This window comes from Lygodium microphyllum, chromosome 19, assembly GCF_053477565.2.
Source record: "Lygodium microphyllum isolate KBCC chromosome 19, Lygodium_microphyllum_v1.1.10, whole genome shotgun sequence".
Lineage (NCBI taxonomy): Eukaryota > Viridiplantae > Streptophyta > Polypodiopsida > Schizaeales > Lygodiaceae > Lygodium > Lygodium microphyllum.
The window spans coordinates 58286086-58309723 of NC_141153.1; the positions used below are offsets into that span (position 1 = coordinate 58286086).

Sequence of the window (23638 nt, forward strand, 5' to 3'; positions counted from 1 at the left end):
AGAGTGAGTGAAAAAGTGAGTTTACCAAGAGACCAAGGGAGAGTGAAGCTCATCTCCATTCCTTACTTCCAACATATATTTCTCTCTTGCTTGCATAGCTTGAGGGATAAGAGATTTTGTGAGAGGATAGCATAAGATGGAGAAGGAATGAGTGCAAGTGACCGATTAAAAGAAGCTCATCTGCAAGGATATGGAGGAGGGGGTTTGGGGCCTTGAGGAGCTACACATGAAGTGTGAGACTACCAACAAACCTCTCATGTTTTTCAAATTATGGTATGGAGAAGGTAAGTAGGTGAATCTACTACATCGTTGGATCCCTTATCTTTCTTTGTTCATGAGGACGAAGAGAGGGAGCTTAGATGGTATGGAGCAAGCGAAGTGAAAGGTAGTCAAGCCATAGATATATTGAGCTCTTCGAGCAATAAGAGTCCCCATTGAAGGTCCCATTATTGAGCTCTCAAAGAGCCTGACCATTTATAAAATCCTATTTGTATGAATATCTTACGTAAAATTATTGTTACCAAGTGCAATCAAAGGAAAATAAATAGTAAAGGTCAAAAATTCATATTGCTCAAACTTTTGAAATTTTTCAAACAAATTAATGCAACTTAGTCAAATATTGCATGGCGATCAATCTAAAGCTTGTGCCTATGTGGAGATTTTGGATGCAAATGTAAGTGCACATTTGCTTACTCTATGGGTAGCATCAATAGTGTTACTCCTCTCATCAATAGTTTTCAAGTTTCTATCATCATCCTTGTATAGTGAATCTCACATCCCTATTAATTGATATTCTCATCGCTATTCCCTCCTGCCTAATTGTGTGAGGATAGAGAGGGTGTCCTACTGCAAATACTTGTTTTCCTACCACTTGGGAGATCCTCTTCTCTTAAACTCCAAGGCCAAAAGGCCAATAATGGGACTAGATGGTCTCTAGTGATTCCATTGAAGTTGGATTCTAACCAAAATAATAAGCATGACAAATGACAAATGTAGATTTAGAACGCGAAAGATACACACATTGGCTGGCATGCAAAAGCTAGGCAATCAAAATTGATTCATGGATGCCCACTAAAGGTGAATTCTTGTGGTGATTTCTATGCAACAAAGGTAAGCCAAGCTGTGAAGGTTTGCATGCAACAACAAAGGAATAAATTCAACAAACATCTTGTCTTTGTGAACATCTTTTTAAATTCTCTTTGCTACAGCAATGCAACTATCTTGTCTTGTTGAATCCATTTAATCCCAATCTTTACTCAATGCAAGAACTCAATTCATTGACACAATGACTATTCAAAAATGATTTGAATATGGTACTGCACCAAGCTATTCATTTTGTTTTCCTCCATAATCTTGACTTGAGATAGTATTGCAAGTTGAAGGGTGTTCAAGCTTCCATTAGAACTACTTCCGAGTGGACTCAACTATTAACTTTTCCAACAATCTCACATGTACCATAAGTTGGGCTTTGAACACCCAATATCTATGTCACAAGACCATTGAAAGCAATCATCATACTAACATAATTCAAACTATCAATGCATGAATATATTGTTCATTTCTTACAATCTCTTAGTACTCAACCATATTTCTTATTTCCTACTTTGTGATGAACATGAAATCTAATCATGTTATGCACATGCATACCCAATCATTCAACAATAATATATGATTCTTTATTCATTCATGTTTCCTAATGGTAACGCCCATCAATAACATACATAATAGGTACTTGCATGATTTCATCATGGAATGATACAAGGAAATTGAAAGTACGGATACTTGTGGCATCAACACACAAATATTAGAAATATGCCACAATCATAGATGCAAGAACAAGTTCAAGGCGAATTCAAAACTTAAGATGGATAGGTTACCTTGCAGGAATGTATTCTTGCCCTACCCAAGTCCTTTGAGCTGAGGATAGATACAATCAACTTGAGAGTGAAATTGTTACATACTCTTATAAATCATGGAAGGTGTACAAATGTGCACATGCTCACATACATATAAACATGTAAAAAATAAACCAAGTGATTCTTTACTATGTAAAAGGAGAGGGAATAACATTCCTTATTGGTGGATGAGCAATGCCTTGGAGTGGCTTTCTCCATATGCTCATAAGTGAAAGGAGAAAACAGTTAGGGCTTTAACGAGAGCATATATCATAAGAGTACTGTTCTAAAACACAAACAATGAGCAAAGATAAAAGTTCTAAGGTAAGTGTACTGTTCTAAAAGACGGACAATGAGCAAAGACAGAAGTTCAAATATATTTGATGATGATGCAAAAGATCATCGGAGGATCATAGGAACCAGTTTTGGAGCTAACTTTGCTCGTTCTAAAGCAGATTACATAAAATAATCTTTGCTGAAGGATGAGAGGGAGATGTTTCAAAAAAAAGCTGGTTTGAAGTATAAAGTGGAAAAGTAAAGCTGTAGAAGTGGAGAAAGACTTTGAAGTTTTGGATTTCAAGCATCCCAACATTTCTCTCTCATGCTTTCCTTCATTGGTCTAAAAACTCCTTTTGATTGAACCCTCATTATCACATAGATATTACATTCTAAAAAAGGCAGGCATGTCTAGGGATTTTATACGCCTGGTAATAAGCTGCTACTGGGAAATAGCCTTAAACCTGTTAACAATTTTGCTTGCTTCATACGCTCATGAGGCTTCACCTCTTTTACTACTGTTACCTGAATCATGCTCGTAATGGGCAAAGGTTCTACGCTCTATTTGCTAAAAATGCATAACAATCTAATCTAAATGTATACACCAATAAAATGACTAGATTAAGAATATCTGATTAGCATACAAAAAGGGTGACTGTAACTCAAAACACCATGGATTCACTTGTGCAAGAAGAAGGCTGAATGGCACTACAGCCTGAGGGCAATACAACCACTTATTGAGCCTTTTAGGAGTGTCATGCTTGCACCTCTCCGCCAAACAGGTCCCTCTCCATCAACCCTGCAAATCCAGGCCTCATTAAGCTGTTCTAAATTACAATCTCCTGGTCGAGGAAAGGTGACTCCTCCAACTACATACAAGTCTCCACCCAGACCAGCCACTCCAAAGCCTTGCCTGCGATACCATGAGGGCCAAGAAAAGATGGTTCGTCTCATAGATTCTTCCTGGTGCTCTCTGCTTACAATACTATTAAGGAATACACAGAGATCACCATTTACTGCTCCCATAGGACCTTGTAAAAGGAAGCAATCAACAACCTGCCACTTGTTTTCAATGGGGTCATACACTTGTGTTGAGGGAACATCCTTGTGGACCACATATACTTTTCCATCCACAACAACACTGGAACACGAGGAGCTCATGGTTTGACAGAGATCTGCTATAGGTGCCCATTTGTCAATTGCTGGATTATAGATTTCTGCAGTAGCTACATATCTCCTGGTAGTAGTAAAGCCACCTGCAACAACTATGCATCCATCAAGCACACAGCATGCAAATCGTGCTCGAGGTATAATCATTGGAGCTTTCTGACACCACATCCCACGCACTGGATCAAACACCCAAACTTCATTTGTTGCAACTGTGCCACTGCGATCCCCAGTCACAGGATCCACATCATCACTACCTCCTCCTATTACATAAAGCTTCCCTTCTAGTGCTGCAGTCCCGAAGTTGAACAATCCTTTCACAGTTGTCGGTAGGGCAGGTAATGTATACCAGCGTTCACAACTGGGATTGAAAGCTTGCCATATTCTATCAGGATCCCGTGCAGAGACATATAACCATTCTTCACTGGTTCCCAGACTTTCCCTTAACTCAAAGAGCTCCCTACTGCACAATGCAAATCGCCAGGCACGATTAACAGCTCGCATAACCATTCTTCACTGGTTCCCAGACTTTCCCTTAACTCAAAGAGCTCCCTACTGCACAATGCAAATCGCCAGGCACGATTAACAGCTCGCATGTACAGATGGCTAGTGAGTGGCACCCGTGCTATACATTGCAATGCAACTGCATCAGGTAATCCTTCAATCAAAGAGTCCATTGTCTTTACTTTCTCCTGGCTGGCATACAAGCTTTGAGATACCACTACATGTATTGGAGCAATATTGAACAGCCTATATAGCCCAGTAACATGTATACATCACACCCAAAGTCTTGGACCATTTGTCCACCCTGCAGAGTACAACACTAGCGTCAACGCTGAGTATAAACAGCTCCACAGCAAGCAACACAATAATTGAACCATAGACCCTTACCTGTTGCTGCATACAGGAAACATATCTACAACTGCATGGATAATTACTAGGGATGATGCTTACACAAGGTAGCCAAATATACTAAATAACTACTGCAAACATTTCTCATGTATTGCCTCTCATCTAAAAATACACTCTGAAATCCAATGTTGGCACAGCCTCTATTGTGTTCCTCTGCACAACTGCCAGATTAGTATCAATTTGAAACCAGTTTTGCTTCCGAGAGTCCAGAGACATGGTGTTTTCATCAACCATGTGAACAGCTGCTTGAAACAATCTTCCTTTTTTGTAATTATGCTCAGCACAGTGGAAGCAAGCAACTGCCTTCTTCCGCACTTCAATTTAAGATGGCAACATCCTAATGGACACCTCTGAAACAGAGTAAGGGAGAAGAACGGCAGAAAGTCCATCTAACTCTTAACAATTCTGGGCTTACAGGGATAAAATCAGATTCAAAAGAGCAACACCCTAACTTGGCAGTTCCAATGCCAACATACTCCCACAAAGATGCAAACTCTTACTGCACCACCTCATGTGTAGACCCCCCAGATTCAGTCACCTGATGAGGGTTGGTATCTTGCTATGCTCAACCACTGGTAGTGCCTGCCAAGTTGTGCGCTGCAATCAGCACAGAAGAGTAGAGAGGAGAGATCAATCTGGTCTCCAACCCAAGTACATTTGTCCCTTGGTGGTAGGGAACACTCACTCTTGTGGGCTCAGTAACTTCTCTAATAGCTCATGAAAGGTCCAACCTAGCATTCCTTCTGCGCCTTTCTTGATCTTCATGACCCTTCTAAACCAACAGCATAAGGGAGAGACTCTCACACTTGATGTAAAGTTGAAGGGGGAAATTGTCCCTATTGTATCGGCTGCAGCCATTTCTAAAGTAATGAAAAATCATCTTTCAACATACTTGGTTTTTGCTGAGGATAAGGATGATAGTAAGTGTTAGGTATAAAGGCCTTTGTTATGCTTTCCATGTATATATTTACTTGTACATGTGAACGCACCCTTACGGATGTAAGTGTACCATACCCTAAGTATGAATACATTCTTTTATTCTTTGTGTGTACGACACTGGTACACACCCTACTCAAATTTTTTGCTCTCTCAACACTCACTGCTGCACACACTGCACTCCTGCTATGCACACCCCCTTCAAACTAGTATCCAAGCTTTGGTTAAGGCATGCATGCTTCCCAAAGCCCGTGTAAGTCAGATCCAGCTTATTCGGCATGAGAAAATCATCAGCTCATCACTTTCTGGGTCATGTATGCTGGATTGTCGGTCAACAAGCCAGAAACCCTAAATCTGATACAAGCACAGGTCCTTTTTTGCTCAAGCAAGCAAGCACAAGTCATTTTTTGCTCAAGCAAGCAGACACATGTCGTTTTTGCTCAAACTGACTATCTGAGACCCTAAAATCAGACAAACAGTCTAAAACCCTAAAATCAGACAGACAGCTGGCAGAACCTTCTGGAACAGTGTGATAACTGTGAGGCTCTCCTGTGGAGACGTTGCAGTCCTGCTGTCGGTTCTAGACTGACATTCATTAAATCTGGAGCAATCTCTAGACACTACGGCAGTCAGCCCTTTTGGAATTTTCTCTGATTTTGCACAGTGAATGCTTGTGCAGTGACATTTGAGCCAAAACTTGCAGACATTGTACACATTGGCTTTGAAACATTTGGGGTTTTTCATGTATCAATGAAATTTTGCTCAGCTGAGTTGAATTTGCTGACATTGATGCACATTTGGACTTGAGAAATTTGGGGCTTCGCAGAATTTATCAAATTTCTGCAACATTTGCCCTTGTTTGGCACTCAGGAATCTATATCAATACAATTGGGGCAAAATTGTCGGAGAAAGTTTGGGACTATTCACATCGGTGATGTATTTTGCGCTGATTCATACTTTGGCAATGAAATAACAGCAGATTCATTGTTGAATGGAAAAAATTCTTACTTGGATGTATCAAATGTTATCAAAAAAGAGCTTCCTTTAGTACATGTATTGCTGAATGCTCATTGTGCAGTGAAACAATGGTATATACAGCACTTGGGTTGTTGCATATGGGCATTACATAGATGTATTATTGAAGTGGGAGTGTCCTTTATGCATATTTATCACATTTTGTGCATGTATATGCTATAATCAGCCTATTTGGACTGAAATTGCAGCAAATTATGTGCTTCTTAAGCACCTTTGGAAGTGCATTTTGTGTACTAGTTGTTATATTCAGCAACACTGCTATTGGCTGACAGTTTTCAGCACTTTATTGCAGAAATTTATTGCTGAAAATGGCTAGCAGTGCATCCACTTCTGACACAAAGAATCTTTTTGAGATTCGGAATTTGATGGCGACGGCTTCAATCTTTGGAAAGATCATATGCAAGGTATCGTGTTTTTGAAGGATTGTGATAATGCTTTGGAAGAAGAAAAGCATGTTGCTTTGTCAAATGAGGAATGGCCTAAGATGAATAAGCAAGCTATTGTTTATATCAAAATGGCAATCACAAATGATATCTTGGTTGATATCAAGGGACTCTGCACTGCACGTAAAGTTTGAGCGAAACTCAAAGCTTCATATGAGAATACGACTCCTAACAATCAGGTCCATCTCATACACAAGTTGGTTAACTTGGAGCTTGATGAGTCCATGCATGCCTCACAGCATTTGAATGCATTTACTGGGATTTTGAGTCAATTACAGGATGCACACTTACAGCCTTTTGATCCCAAGTTGAAGGCTATCTTCTTGCTCATGACTTTACCCAATTCATGGGAAGCATTGGTTGTCTCTTTGGGCAACAATCCCAGTTGACTTTTGATGGTGTGTGTGGTTCTATTCTCAATGAGGAGATTAGACGCAAGGCAAGTGGGAGCAATAGTGGATCAGCCTATAATGTAAGAGGAAGGATTGAAAAGAAGTCAAATGCTGCAAATAAACACAAAAATTGTCGCAAAAGCAAGGAAAAACAGCAACATGTCACTTGCTACTAGTGTGGAGGCAAAGGGCATAAAAAGCCCAATTTCAAGTATTTTAAAAAGAAACAAGATAAATGCAAAAGGCAAAAAGAATGAGAAAGATAGCAACTCTACCCCTAAAGAAACAGAGAAGGCAAATGTGGCATCTAGGGTTGTCATTGAAGAGATAGAAGAAAATGAAGATACTGCAGATTTGCTAGTTACATCTTCAAATCCACATGCTATGACAATAGAAGACATGTATATCACTAAAAAGGATGCGATAGATGCCTTGTTGTCTACTCATGATGGTTTGTCACAATCGTGGATTGTTGACAGTGGTGCTTCGTTTCATGTAACTCCGTCTTTGGAGTGTTCCTCTTCTAATGCAACAAGTCACCTTGGAAAAGTTTACCTAGGGAATAACTATGCATGTGACATGAGGGAGTTGGCATCATACACCTCAACTTGACTTTTGATGGTGTGTGTGGTTCTATTCTCAATGAGGAGATTAGACACAAGGCAAGTGGGGGCAGGAATGGATCAGCCTCTAATGTAAGAGAAAGGACTAAAAAGAAATCAAATACTGCAATATACACAAAGATCGCATCAAAAGCAAGGAAAAACAGCAACATGTCACTTGCTACCAGTGTGCAGGCAAAGGACATAAAAAACCCAATTGCAAGTATTTAATAAAGAAACAAGAATGCAAAAAGTAAATAAATGTAAAAGGCAAAAAGAATGAGAAAGATAGCAACTCTACCCCTAAAGAAACAAAGAAGGCAAATGTGGTATCAAGGGTTGTCATTGAAGAGAGAGAAAAAAATGAAGATATTACAAATTTGTTGGTTGCATCTTCACATTCACATGCTATGACAATAAAAGACATGTATATCACTAAAAAGGATGTGATAGATGCCTTGTTGTCTACTCATGATGGTTTGTCACAACCGTGGATTATTGACAATGGTGCTTCGTTTCATATAACTCCATCTTTAGTGTGTTTCTCTTCTTATGCAACAAGTCACCTTGGGAAAGTTTACCTAGAGAATAAGCATGCATGTGACATAGAGGGAGTTAGCATCATACACCTAGCTCTTGAAAACGGCCAAGAATTGATTATTCATCATGTTAGATATGTACCTAGCATCAAGAAGAGTTTACTTTCAGTTGGACAGTTAGACAGCAGGGGTTACTTCACTACTTTTGGTGGTGGAATGTGGAAGGTACAGAAAGAATCCATGCTTATCACTAGAGGCAATAGAAAAGAAACTTTGCAATATCTGCACTACAAGGCACTTCCTGGAAAGTTTGTTGCAGTCACAGAAGTGCAATCGCACATGGAGCTATGGCACAAGCATCTTGGACACATGAGCCAAAAGGATTTGTAGGCACTCTCTTGACTTGGAAGAGTTCATGTGAAAGATTCAAAGCTTGACTTTTATAATGACTATATTTTGGAAAGACGTGTAAAGAGTTTATACTCTCATGGAGCCTCTAGAAAGGCATGTATTTTGGATTTAGTCAATTTTGATGTATGTACCATGACAATAAAAACTCATGGTGGTTTCCGTTATTTTGTCTTTTATTGATCACCACTCTAGAAAGCTCTGGGTTTACTTGCTTAAGTAGAAAAGTAAGACATTGGATGTTTTAAAAGGTTTTATGCATTCATTAGCACTCAAAAGGGTTTAAAACTAAAGTGCATAAGAACAAATAATGAGAGCGAGTATGTATCAAAAGAATTCAATTAGCTTTGTGATGTAAACGAGATTAAACGGGAGCTCACTGCCCCTTTATAATCCGTCGTCTAATTGTGTGATTGACAAATGAATCGCACTTTATGTGAGAAGATTTGATCCATGCTGTCCATGACTAATCTCCTTCAATCGGGTTTTTGTTTTTTGAAAGAGGAAGGGGGGGGGGGAGAGGGAGGCACTTAAAAGCACGGTGCATATTTGCAACTGATCTTCACATCGTGCGCTTGGTACATCTCTCAAGAGATTTGGTCTGGCAAACCTCCTTTATATGGCCACTTACGAATCTTTGGCTATGAATGTTATGTACATGTACCTGTTGATAGCAAAACGAAACTTGACATAAAATCCATCAAAGGCATCTTCATGGTTTATGAAGATGAAGGTGAAATGGTTCATAGAGTTTGGATTCCAAGCATGAAAAATGTAATACACAACCAAGATGTGGTATTTAATGAATCAAAGCTGCTGAAAAATGCCACATCTAGTGACTTAGACAAAAAGAAAGTGAAATTTCAATATAATCAGCCACTTGAACAGCCATCAGCCACTGAAAATTCAGCCCCGTTTGATGCTGGTTTTGATGATCAACATGTCATTATTAAGCCAAATGAAAATGGGCAGCAAAGGGATGCTGAAAATCAGCTTGGGAAGCATAAGCAACATGCTGAAAATGAATTACAACAGCCTAAAAATATAGTTCAACAACCAAATAATGAGATTATTGACATTCCTTGGATGTAGACCCATTGCCCAAGAATACAGATCATTGGGTGAGAAGGTCTACACATGTCAGAAGACCTGTACAAAGGTTTAATCCCTCTTTGGACTACAATTTACTCACAAATGAGGATGAGCCTCTCACATACAAAGAGGCACAATCTTGTGAGTTAAAGAAAAAGTGGAAGCTAGCTATGCAAGAAGAAATGAAATCTTTGTATCAAAATGATACTTGGGATTTGGTCCCATTGCCCGAAGATAGGAAAGCCATTCCTAACAAATGGGTCTATAAAATCAAGTATGCAGATGGCAAACCCAAATACAAAGCCAAGCTTGTGGCTAAGGGTTATACACAAAAAGAGGGGATTGACTTTCAAAAAGTGTATTTACGTATTGTCAAGATAACCACTCTCCATGTATTGTTTGCCATTGTAGCATCTATGGATCTAGAGCTCGATCAAATGGATGTTAGAATTGCATTCGTACATGGTGATTTAGAAGAAGACCTGTACATGAAACAACCAGAAGGCTTTGTTATACCAAGAAAGGAGCATTTGGTGTACAGGCTTAAAAGAAGCTTGTATGGTCTAAGCAATCCTAGACAGTGGTATAAGAAATTTGGTGCTTTCATGCTCTCACATGGGTTCGAGAGAAGTGGATACAGTTGAACACATTTGAGCATGCATGTAACGAGAGAGAGAGAGAGAGAGAGAGAGAGAGAGAGAGCAACAACTCTTATTTCTCTCACAAGAAAAATACATCAACAAAGTACCTGACATGTTTTCTATGGCTGATGCTAAGCCTCTTGGTGTATCGTTACCACCGTACACTAAGCTTAGCAAAGCAGATTGCCCAAAAGATAATAAGACAACTAGTACTATGAAAGGTCTTCCCTATGCTTCAACTTGTGAGTGACTCATGTATACTATGTTGCCACTAGACCTAATATTGCTCATGCAATAGGAGTCGTAAGCAAGTTCATATCAAAACCTGGCACAGCACATTGGGAGGCAGTAAAATGCATCATCCGGTACCTTAAAGACACGCAAAGAATATGTATGTGCTATGGAAAGGATACACTAGATCTGCAAGGATATTGTGATACAAACATGGTAGGTGCTCTAGATTGCAAAAGATAGTAGCACTCTCTACCACTGGGGCCGAATATATTTCAGCCACTGATGCTTTGAAAGAAGCTATCTGGCTTGGCCATTTGGTCAAGGGTTTCAGGCCGCCCACCAAAATACATGTACTTGGATGTGATAGCTAGATTTCTATATGCCTCGCTAAGAATGCCATGTTTCATGCATGTGCGATACCACTTTATCGTACAAATTCTAAAAGATGGTCTAGTCACACTGACTAAGATCAAAACACAAGATAACCCTACAGATATTCTTACTAAGAGTCTTGCAAAGGCTCAACATGGGCATTGCATTCGACTAATGGAAGTTGGTTAAAGGTTCACTTCGGACCTCTAAGTGGAAGGTTGTTGGGTGTAAAGACCCTTCATTACGCTTCCCATGTATATATTTACTTGTACATAAACGTACCCTTACGAGTGTAAGTGTACCGTACCCTACGTATAAATACATTCTTTTATTCTTTATGTATACCACATTGGTTGTCACTCTACTCACATTTTTTGCTCTCTCTGCACTCACTACTATTGCACATACTACACTCCTGCTGTGCACACCCCCTTCAATGAGAATGTTAGAAACATGTCTAAAGTAGACAAGGATTGCATGTCATTTCTGAAAATGTATGTTAATTGCTTATCTCAATCACTTCCATGGCAACTATCGCTTGAAAGGCCTAAAGATCGTGGCATAGATCTTATCCCTAGAAGTAGCCCATCTAATAATCCATCCAACAAAGTCAATACAACCCAAAAGGAGAAGATTACAAGTCATGTGAATGAGCTATTAGAAAAGAAGCTGATTCAACCCAGCTCATCCCCTTTTTGTTCCCATTGCTTTTGATCCAAAAAAATAATGGTTCATGGTGTATGTGCATTGACTATCGTGCTTTGGATAAAATCACAATAAAGATTCTGTTTTTGATCCCTCAAATCAATGATGTTATGGATAGATTGCAAGGGGCAGCCATATTCAACCGTATAGGATTTGACAAGTGGGTATCATCAATCAAATATATATTAGACCAAAGGATGTATCTAAGACATCTTTTGGGTTGTATGAGTTTCTTGTCATGCCTTTTGGACTTATGAATGCTCCTACCACTTTGAGGTACTTTCTAATGCAGACAAAGTTGTTAGAGAAGCATATGAGATAGGTAAACTCTCTCTCTATGTTTCATTTTCAGATTGTACATATTGATGGTAAGAAGAATGTTGTGGCTAATGCACTGCCACGTAAGCCTCAAATTTCAGCCGTCAACATGGCTTATCACACTGAGTTGAATGCCACGAAAGAGCAGTATGCTGCTAATTCAGACTTTGCTAATGTTTATGATCAGCTTTGCAATGGCCAAAGACGTGAGCACTTTGTTTTGGAAGATGGATTTTTGATGATGCATGGATGACTATGTGTTACAAAGCAGTTGAGGCCTAGCATGATTACTAAAAGTTATGCTCTTGAGTTCTTAGTATGCAGGACATAGAGGTATTGATGCCACAATCAAGGCAGTGGAGCATTTCTTTTATTGGCCAACTTTGAAGCATGATGTGGAGCAATTTATCACGACATGCATCATATGTCAAAAGGTAAAGTATAATAGGCAAAAGATGTCGGGTTTGTAGTAGCTTTTACCTATTCTATTGACAAAGCATTTCTATGGATTTCTATTTTGGGCTTACTAGACACCTACGAGAAATAATGGCATATCAATTATCATTTGTAGGTTTAGCAAACAAGCCCATTTCATTTTGATGAGAAAGAAAATAAAAACTGACCATATGGCGTGTTTATTCTAGAAACACATCTTCAAGTATCATGGTATGCCAAAATTGATCGTCAATGATCAACATTCATCAGATAACTAGTTTATTTTGGAAGGGATTGTTTGAGAATATGGGTACCACGCTGAAATTCTCATCCTCCCTCCATCCGCAGACAGATGATCAATCCAAAGAGGCTAATTCTATAGTAGCGGACCTTTTGAGATGCTATGTTTCAAAAGATAAGATACAACGGAAGTAGTATTTGCCATTGGTTGAATTGGCTTACAACAACATGGTGCATAATTCCACCACCAAAGCTCCATTTGGGGTGGTTGAGGGTGGCAAGAAGATACCACCTATCTTGCATACCAAGGATAAGATCTTTGAGGCTGATTGCTATGTGGAAAACTCGGATGCATCTTATGCAAACATAAAATATACACTTCAAAGATCACAAGAAAACCAAAAGAAGACAGTTGATCGCCATAAACATGCTTTGCAATTTGTAGAGGGTAATTATATATTGTTGCGTTTTGAAAAGGCAAGGTTGAAGAAGATGAAAGGAAAAGAGAGGTTGTATCCAAAGTTGAGTATGAGATACTATGGGCCCTTCAAAGTATCAGAGAAGATCAACAATGTGGCATATTGACTAAAATTACCTCCACATTGACAGATACACACTGCCTTTCGTGTCAATTTGTTAAGGCCTTTTTGCAATTATGTGCTAGAGGATGTATCTGCTGAAATTCAATCTAAGGTTGAGGAGCTAGATGAGATATTGGACCTTGAGCAAATTTTGGCACATAAGAAAAGAAAGGTAAGAGCTAAAGTTTCCACGGTCATTGTGACTAGTACATTGAGTAGTGACCTCATAGCAGACATACTATCAGCACAATACCTTGGATTAATGCTGAATACATCCGAGATCCACTACATGCGAGTTGTCCATAACTAATCAAATGGAAGTGCTACCTCCCCCTTAAGCATTATGAGGTAAAGCTGCAACAACTGAGGATGGTTTGCCAAGTCATCCTCTTTCATCCACTTAGCATCTAGTGGTGAATAGTGAAACTTCACCAAATATAATTACTTATCAAATTCAACTGAGTATTTGATCAATCAGAGATCAAGCTATTGTCACTTTTGGATCAAGTTTGCATCAGTTTTTGCACTCTCTATGATCAACTTGGGATCACATTGATAGTAGTTAGCGACCAATTTTCAGCTCAGTTTACGCTTAGTTTTCAATGGTATACAACTGGTTCCATGGACAACAGCATGTTAGTGAATGCCATTGACAATTTCAACCATGGTTTATGGTGAGAATATGCTTTATTGTAATTCTAAAGTCAGAACACTTGAAAAACAAAAGTTGTGAATGCATCCAATGGGTTTCTAGCAACAGTTCTAGACTATTTTTCAATTTTATGTCATGTTTTTGCTGGCTGAAAATTTTCGACAAGTTTTGGGCATGTTGCATGGTTAGACAATAGTGACCAACATTGTGACAGTGATGCCTTATGGAAGTTCCAATACATTGTGATAGTGATGCCTTATGGAAGTTCCAATGCAGTATGCTTTTGCTTTTGCACAACGCAGTGCAATCAGGGACGATTCCAAGGATTTCAAGGGGAAGGTCTTTCACGAGGACATGAAATTTTCAAGATGCTTTAATCTTGCTAGTAACATTTGGTTAATTTAATAATCAAATGTGCAAGGTTGTAAGGCATGTGTAAGGCTGCTCCGGTGAAGTTTGGGAAGCATGCCAAAAATTGAAAGCTTCAAGACTTAGATTCAACAGGGCTAGATCTATATTTTCAGTCAAATTCAAGTGAAGGGACCAGCAAATCAATGAATTTGGAACATTTTCCATCTCCATCAAAGCGGATTAAGTCCGATTAACTGCCCAAATCAAGGGGTAACTCAAATTGAAGACTTGTTGGTCATTTTGGACAGCAAGGGGAGTTGAAATACCAAAAGAGACTGGGAAAATCCCATTGTATATCAACTTCTTCTTCAATTAAGTTAAAGAAATACCGAAAGGGGTGCAAGTTTTGGAGCCAACTAGGTGTTCATTGTCTAAGATTATGAGTTAATTTGCATTTCTTAACTCTGTAATAAATATTTCTACTGTAACTAAGTTGTAATTAGGAAATTACCACCCATCCACAGAAGGAAGGCTGGTTTCGCTAAGCTCGTTGAACACATCATATGACAACTACTTCTTGGAGATCTACTACAAAGCTCTAAATCTTGGTAGCAACATTGAGCATACTACTATTACATTCTAGTAAAACTGTGCAAATTTCCAAGCGGCTATCTATCAAAGTGCAATGGTGCGGAAGCGTATGATTGAGACTGAGAGATAGAGTGAACACACACACACACAGAGCAGAGCAGAGAAGAGAAGAGAAGAGAAGAGAAGAGAAGAGCAGATCAGAGCAGAGCAGAGCAAAGGAGAGAAGAGGAGAGTAGAAGAGAAGAGAAGAGAAGAGAAGAGTAGAGAAGAGTACAGTACAATACAGTACAGTAGAGAGTAGAGAGTAGAGAGTAGAGAGTAGAGAGTAGAAGAGAAGAGAAAAGAAGAGAAGAGCAGAGGAGAGGAGAGGAGAGGAGAGTAAAAGAGTAGAGTAAAAGAGTAGAGAGAGTAGGAGTAGGAGTAGGAGTAGGAGGAGGTATAGGAGCAAAGTAAGAGCAGAGCAGAGCAAAGCAAAGGAGAGCAGAGCAGAGCAGAGCAGGGAAGAGGAAGAGAAAGAGTACGAGTAGGAGTAAGAGTCGGAGCAGAGCAAGGAAGAGGAAGAGGAAGAGGAAGAGCAGAGCAGAGCAGAGTAGAGCAAAGTAGAGAAGAGTAGAGTAGAGTAGAGTAGAAGATAAGAGAAGAGTAGAGTAGAGTAGAGTAGAGTAGAGTCGAGTCGAGTCGAGAAGAGTAGAGAAGAGGAGAAGAGAAGAGAAGAGTAGAGTAGAGAAGAGTAGAGTAGAGTAGAAGGAGAGCAGAAAAAGAGGAGTAGAAGAAGAGAAGAGAGGAGAGGAGAGGAGAGGAGAGGAGTGGAGAGGAGTGGAGTGGAGTGGAGAGGAGAGGAGAAGAGAAGAGAAGAGGAGCAGAGCAAAGCAGCAGAGGAGAAGAGAAGAAGAAGAGCAAAAGAGCAGAGCAGAGCAGAAGAGAGCAGAAGAGGAGAAGAAGAAGAAAAGTAGAATAAGAGAAGAGAAGAGAAGAGTAGAAGAAGAGCAGAGCAAAGCAAAGCAAAGGAGAGGAGAAGAGAGGAGAAGAGAGGAGAAGAGCAGAGCAGAGCAGAGGAGAGGAGAAGAGAAGAGAAAAGTAGAGTAGAGTAGCATAGAGTAAGAGGAAGAGGAAGAGGAAGAGGAAGAGGAAGAGGAAGAGGAAAAGTAGAGTAGGGTAGAGTAGAGTAGAGAAGCGGAAGCGTAAGCGAGGGGAGGGGAGGGAAAAGCAAAGTGAAGCGAAAGGAAAAGGAATGGAAGAGAAGAGCAGGGCAGAGCAGAGTTGAGTTGAGTCGAGTCGAGTCGAGCCGAGTTGAGTCGAGAAGAGAAGAGAAAAGGAGAGGAGAGAGGAGGAGAGAGGAGAGTAGAGGAGAGGAGAGAGGAGAGGAGAGATGAGAATAGAGTAGAGTAGAGAGTAGAGAGTAGAGAGTAGAAGAGAGAAGAGAAGAGCAGAGAAGAAAAAAGAGAAGAGAAGAGTAGAGAGTAGAGTAAGAGTAAGAGTAGAGTAAGAGTAAGAGGTAGAGTAAAAGTAAGGGTAAGGTAGGGTAGGGTAGGGAAGGGAAGGGAAGGGTAGGGTAGGGTAGGGTAGAGGAGGAGGAGGAGGAGGAGGAGGCGGCGGCGGGCGGCGGGGGGGGGAGGAGTGGAATGGAGGGGAGGGGAGGGCAGGGAAGGGCAGGGCAGGGCAGGGCAGGGCAGGGCAGGGCAGGGCAGGGCAGGGCAGAGAGCAGAGCAGAGCAGAGCAGAGCAGAGCAGAGCAGAGCAGAGTAGAGTAGAGTAGAGTAGAGTAGAGAAGAAAAGAGTAGAGTAGAGTAGAGGAGTAGAGTAGAGGAGAGTAGGAATGGAGTGGAGGAGAGTAGAGCAAAGGAGAGGAGAGAAGAGACGAGCAAAGCAAAGCAAAGGAGAGCAGAGTAGAGAAGAGTACTCTACTCTACTCTACTGGTGAAGTGGCCCCTGTAAAGGGATATCAAAGTCACCCCGTATGTGTGCATATGCTAGGCCTGTCATAATCATGTGCTCCTTTGATTCTACACTCTGTAGTCCACACAGGCCTTCGTATTCCTTCTTGCATGGATGCACGGAGCTAGTGGCTTCTCTCCCGAGGTTGAGTTTCGGGTTCTCCAATTCACTCTGTCTACTATTCTTTACTACATGTTACCTTTCATGTGGAAATCTTGGATCTTAGGGATCCTCTACATCTTTTTCCTCCTCTTCTTCTTGCCTTGGTCACTTGGTCAGCATGGAGCCAACTCTTGAGATCGAGTACGAGTATATCCTTATGGTTCTTGGTACCACACAAAGTCCAACATTCCTCCTATGCATTGCGTGTTTTCATCATCTTTGTACTAGGGCGCTTGGGCAAGTGAACAATTTTTCCATGAGAAACATTGTCCAAGTGACACCTGCTGCATGCGCATTCTTCAACATGTAGTATTCCATCTCCACCTCACTCTTCTCTTGTTCCCCTTTTAGGGCTTGAGAGGGGGTGTTGAGAAACCCTTCACCCGCAGTTTGCGTTTTTGTGTTTCTGCGTTTTGAGTTTAGGGTTTGCATCCCCAAAAAGGGGCGCCATCCTAGACTGACTATGCCTATTTATAGGCCAGCTTGTTCATTCCTTACGACTGATTCATTCAATCCGTCACCTCTTCTCTCTAGTCTCTCCACTACCCTCACACCCCTTCAGTAGAACATAGCGGTTCGTGGTTCGTGGCTATCTTCATCATCTTCCTTGTGCTACGACACCCTTGTTCCCTTGTATCACATTCACTCCATGATTCAGAACTTGATCATTCAATTCATCAAAGTTTCTTCTCTCTTCTCCATGTTTGTTTTTTTGACAATACCAACCACGGCCTAAGTAGGTGACCGATTAAGGATGTAGACAACAATAGCCACAGCCTCGACCCATAAACATTGAGGTGTGTGACAATGCTCCATCATGGCGTGAGCCATCTTGATCACACTCTTGTTCTTCTGCTCGAATATGCCGTTCTCCTGAGGTGTGTTTGTGTTGGCAAACTCCTGGTGAATACCACGATTTGCAGAAAATCTAGCAAGCTCGTTAGAGACAAAGTCTCCTCCCTTGTCTAATCACAAGGTCTTCAGCTTCTGGTCTAATTAGTTCTCCTTGAAGAGCAACCAATCCTTGAAGTTGGAGAAGGGCTCCGACTTTAGCATCAAAAAGTATGCCCATGTCATCCAGCTAAAGTCGTCAACAATAAGCATGAAATACAAACTCCCCCCCTTAAGGGACTCCATCCACATAGGTCCACAAAGATCTATAGAAAAATGCTCCAAGGGTGTTGAAGACCGCCTCAAAGTCTTGTTGGGAATGGCATCACGATGTTATTTTCCACGAATGTAGGCCACACAAGGCTGCTAGCTCACCACTATGTCTGGCAAACCTCAAACCAGCTTGTTTGGCAAACCTCGACCAAGTTGTCCCCTAGACGCCTTCTAAAGATAGTCATAGTTCAAGTGGCCAAACCAAGCATGCCAAAGCTCGGACTATGCCTATGAAGTAAGAAGAAGAGAAGTCAAGGTAAAAGGAGACCTCTCCATTCTCCTCATAATTTGTAGAAAGCACCTTCCTTGAGCCACGCTCAAGGATCTTGAAATAATCTATATCAAACTCAATCAACCAGCCAAGAGCACAAATCTTGTGCACGGAAGGTAAATGGTAACCCGAACTTGACACATAAAGCACTTCAGAAGTATGAGAGCCACCTCATCCATCTGGAATCACCTACATATTAACCTATCTTGTATGGAAATAGAAGAGATATCTCTTGTGAGAATCTACCCATGTGAAAGCCACAAATGGGCAACACCTATACAGAAGGAGTACTCGTGTGCCGAAGGCACCACTATCAACAATCCATTCATGGGGGTGTGGGGCCATCAACGCAACATCAGAAGCCTTCGGGGGTAATGCCTAAACCACCTCCAAATGGAGGAAAGCAACTAATGAGGGAGCAGCTGAAACTAGCCTTTCTCCTCGGATAAGGTGGTAAATAACCCGATTAAGCACTAATTATAACAAGCATAAAATTCACATAAACTGAAAATGCACATTTTACCACTCTCTCATTCATTCCTCATGGCTGATTCATTCAGTCCGCCACCTCTTCTCTCTAGCCTCTCCACTACCCTCACACCCCTTCAGGAGGACATTGCGGTTCATGGTTCGTGGTTGTCTTCATCATCTTCCTTGCGCTACAGCACCCTTGTTCCCTTGTATCACATTCACTCCATGATTGAAGTCTTCATCATTCCATTCATCAGAGTTTCTTCTCTCTTCTCTTCTCTTCTCCATGTTTGCCGAGTTCACTCCGTGTTCCTCCCCGCAAACCCTATTGTCTCGCTGGTACGTCATCTTTTGACATGGTATCAGAGCTTGATCTGCTCACCTAGCAACGAAGATCCTCCACTCCAGTGAAAGCAAAGACCGGTAGCGGGTTCGGCATCCACTTCTCTTCGTCTTCCGCTGCATCATCACTTTTTTGGCAGCTGTTCTAAATTGCGTTTGCAGCCTGCAGCTCAGCCAAAACCAGCCCAAGGCTCAGCCCAGCTTGCGTTTGCAGCTGGCTGACCTCCGCCTTCTCTGCCCAGCTCCTGGTGGCTGTTTTTCTGCCGTTGGTCGGCTCCGCCCAGCTCTTGGCAGCTGTCTTCTACCGCTAGCCTGCTCCGCCCTGCATCCTGGCAGCTGTTTCCTGTCTGCCCCAGCGGCTCAGCTCCTGCTGCTGGCGGCTACACCCAATCTGCCTACGTTTTTCAGGCGGCGGCTGCTGGTGGCACTGGCTGCAGACGGGCAATTCCACCCAGCCAACTGGCGGCCTGGCTGTAGACTGGCGGTTCTGCCCAGCCAGCTGGCATTTTTTCCTTCTGTTGATCTATGTTTACAGCAGGCGGTTCCTCCCTATCTCCTTGCGTTTGCACAGGCTGCTGCTGGTGGCTCAGCCAGTCAGCTGGCAGCACAACCAGCACTGTTGTTTCTCAGCTGGCGGTTTTTTTCCCACAACCGGCGGCTACACCTTAACTGCTGGTGGTTCTTCCTGACCACTAGTGGTTCAGCCCATTTTCAGCCCTTCCCTTGCCCTCCTACCCCTTGAACGGCGGACATTGTGGCTTGTGGTTTGTGGCTGACCCCTCCCTTCTCCAATTTGCCACACCGGCACCATGGTGTCTCCCCCGACAAATTGCCCTTCTACTCAGTGTTCCTACTACAGCACGAACGGTCATCCCACCAAAGACTGTCGACATCGACCTTTGCTCCCCACCCCTCTAGAGTGCATGCGTCTTCCACTAGGCACTCCTTGTGCCACATCTCCTTTCTGGGCCACAGAGATCGTTCTACATCGGCTATCAGAATACTATGCTCAAGGCAATAAGACGCATCCGATGTGCACCAAGTCTTTTCGAGCACATGGAGGATCGATTGGCACTACGACCTCCTGGAGATTGTCGCAATGCCAGCGGCAATCTTCTCCAACTTATTTTCACGTATAGTGGCTTCCACGACCTACGGATCTGCAGTCCGCTCCATCACCAGACAGTGATTGTTAGATACCGTCTCCTCGTCAGTACGCTCCTTCAAGAGACCGTGGCTGCTCAACTCCTTCCTCTTCTTCGGCTACCCAATCCTCTCCTTATGGTTCTCGGCACCACACAAAGTCCGGCATTCCTCCTATGCATTGCGTGTTTTCATCATCTTTGTACTAGGGCGCTTGAGCAAGTGAACAATTTCCCCACAAGGGACACTGTCCAAGTGGCACCTGCTACATGAGCATTCTTCAGTATGTAGCATTGCATCTCCACCTCACTCTTCTCTTGTTCCCCTTTTTGGGCCTGAGAGGGGGTGTTGAGAAACCCTTCACCCGCAATTTGCGTTTTTGCATTTCTGCATTTTGCGTTTAGGGTTTGCAGCCCCAAAAAGGGGGCGCCATCCTAGACTGATTGTGCCTATTTATAGGCCACTCTCTCATTCATTCCTCACGGCTGATTTATTCAATAGACTGACTGTGCCTATTTATAGGCCACTCTCTCATTCATTCCTCACGGCTGATTTATTCAATCCATCACCTCTTCTCTCCAGCCTCTCCACCACCCTCACACCCCTTCAAGAGGACATTGCGGTTCGCGGTTCGTGGTTCGTGGTTGTCTTCATCATCTGCCTTTTGTGCTACCACACCCTTGTTCCCTTCTATCACATTCACTCCATGATTCAGGTCTTCATCATTCCATTCATCAGAGTTTCTTCTCTCTTCTCTTCTCTTCTCCATGTTTGCCAAGTTCACTCCGTGTTCCTCCCCGCAAACCCTACTATCTCGCTGGTACGTCATCTTTTGACAGACCCCCCATTTAATCCCCGTAAGATTTGGCATTATAAAGCAGATATTGAATTTGGGAGCCGGAAAGTGCGCGACAAAGGCCAAGTTTATAGATTTCGATGCTGCGAAGCCACCTGTCCAAACAAATCTCAAATCAATGTGAACACAAAAAAACCGAACCAGTTATTTTAAAGTTTTAACCTTAAGCTGAATAAAAGCGTTGAAACTAATGGAAAAACTATCGAACAGAGAGGAGGGGGGGCGGCCGGGGGGGAGGAGGGGGAACAATTTTTTTTTGCATCTCCTCAATACACATCCCTTTGGAGAGAGAGAAACGAGATGATTGTAAGCTTGCCCATTTTAATGGAGAATTTAAATTTTTGATTTTTTAAATCTCTCTCCTCTCTCCTCTTAGTGGCTGTTCATATGCATCAATGAAAGAGAGAAGGGGGTGGGGGAATGATAACGATTTTGAAGCAAGCGATGCTAATAGACGTAGATCAGGGCTGGAGAGCGCATCAGCGGGGCAAGAGGAAAGCATCAGCTGAAACCAACCTTCCTTCTCGGAATGGGTGGTGATAACCTGATTAAGCACTTAATTACAGCAATAAATAAATGCACATAAAATGAAATACACACTTTACCATAACATTCTTGGATAGTAGACACCCTGTTGGCCCCAAAATTGACGCCCCTTGCAGTATTTCTTTAGCTTTCATTCAATTGTAAGGAGTATAACTCGAGATTCTTCAATCTCCTCTTGCTAACCAATTGCTCTTGCTATCATAAATGACCAGCGAGCCTTTTGGGTCATTTGCCCCTTGGTTCACCCAAGACTTCTTCTCCAATTTGACCCTTGGCTGGCCAAATGCTCCCCAAATCAATTTGGGATGGGCTGGCTCTTGAAATCCCTTGATATATCAGCTGCTGATTTCAGTCCCTTGAGCCTTCAATCTTTGGCACGGATCCCAAGGTGGCTGCTAAACCCTAATTTCTGCTGTAAATCAGGGTTTACTACAGATATTACAAATCAGCCCACCAAAAATGGCTGTTGTACCAGCCCCAAACAGATGCACCAACGACAATAGGAGCATCAGAGACTGTGATCTTCAGGAGAAAGTGCATCAGCAGCAATTGCCAGCTTCCCAAGGTCAAGATTATGCAATCTCCATCACCAAAATGGTCTCCAATGGCTGGGAAATGGCCCCAAAAGCTGGCAGCAATAGTCCAACAGCTTCAAAATGAAAAAACGAGATTTCCCTCTCCCTTCAGCCCTATTTAGCCTTTCCCCCACTTGCATGGGAAAGTTTTGCCAAGTGGCAGCTTTCTTAATCCACTTTCAGCAATTTCCAACCATTTAATTAATTTTCAGAATTAATTAATTCTGAAAATTAATTCTGAAAATTAATTCAGCCCTTAATCCATGCCCAGAAAATTGACCTTGCCTATCCAAAAATTAATTGGCTAGGCCATTTGCAACCCAAAGTGGTCCCATGCATTAATTGACCCTTGGACAAGCATTAATCCATTAATTAATCCTAGTCCCTAGTGTCATCACTGACACTTAATGGCCAATTAATGGTCCTAGGGGCAAACTGACACCAAAATTCACCTAGAATCTAACAAGTGTAACTTGTTGCAACTTTTGCCTTTGACACCCATCTTTTTCACAGGGTCCTTCGGCCTTCAACTGTGAAAAAGTAGCTTGCACCTCACATGTGCAACACATGTGCATCTTTTAATTGAACATTTGATTAATCCTTTAATCAAATGTCAATTAAACATAAGCAAAGCATCAAATTTTCACGTCCTCATGACATCAGCAGCCTCTCAATCTCGATATACGCACCTTGAACATACGGGTTTATATGAGTAAGTGTTATTTTTCTTTGTTTGATGAAAGATAGTTGAAGGAAATGATTTGATGATAATTAATCCTGGTAGCATATGTTGATTATCTCTGAAATGAAAGAAAAAACCAAAAATTTCGATGATATAGTCATCTTTTCTCAAAACACGTAAAACCCGCAAAGTGCGATTTTTGAAGAAATCATGGAAATTGGGGGTTTTAGTGAATGTTTTGAGTTTCCATGGAATAAAAATGAATATAAAAATGAGGTAGAGTGCCTTTGATCAATGAGAGCTCATAATTTTGATTTTTCACAAATTTTTGAAAAAATAAATAAATAATGAAAAATTTTAGGTTTTTTGCGATAAATAATTAAGAAAAAATATGATTAATGTATGTGGATGTTTAGCAAGGTTGAGGCATGGGGATTAAGCCTCAAGTCATCCTTGTTTGTATATTTCAGTGCATTTTTATCTCTTTTTAGTGAGGAAATGTCAACTCTTCGATCGTTCGACATACAAAAGAGTGGAGCTTGTACGTTTGTTCTTTATGTTGAAGCAGCACATCAAGGGGCTAATCCCTAAGATGTAGGAGAGCTGCATTGGAGCCACGGTACTCAGCCGAGAGGTTGCCTCCTATGTATGTGATACGTGATAGATTATACCATG

At 41.6% G+C, this 23638-nt stretch overlaps 1 protein-coding gene across 1 annotated transcript; it reads right to left on the reverse strand.

Annotated features, from left to right (window-relative positions):
• Positions 1 to 2758: 2758 nt before the first annotated feature.
• LOC148019917 (F-box/kelch-repeat protein SKIP30-like) lies at positions 2759 to 4015 on the reverse strand. The gene is made up of 2 exons (XM_087700128.1): positions 3915 to 4015; positions 2759 to 3822 (listed from the first exon to the last, which is right to left on the reverse strand). Exons 1-2 carry the CDS (start codon positions 4013 to 4015, stop codon positions 2880 to 2882), a joined length of 1044 nt encoding a protein of 347 aa, XP_087556254.1. The 3' UTR covers positions 2759 to 2879.
• Between the last annotated feature and the right edge of the window lie 19623 nt (positions 4016 to 23638).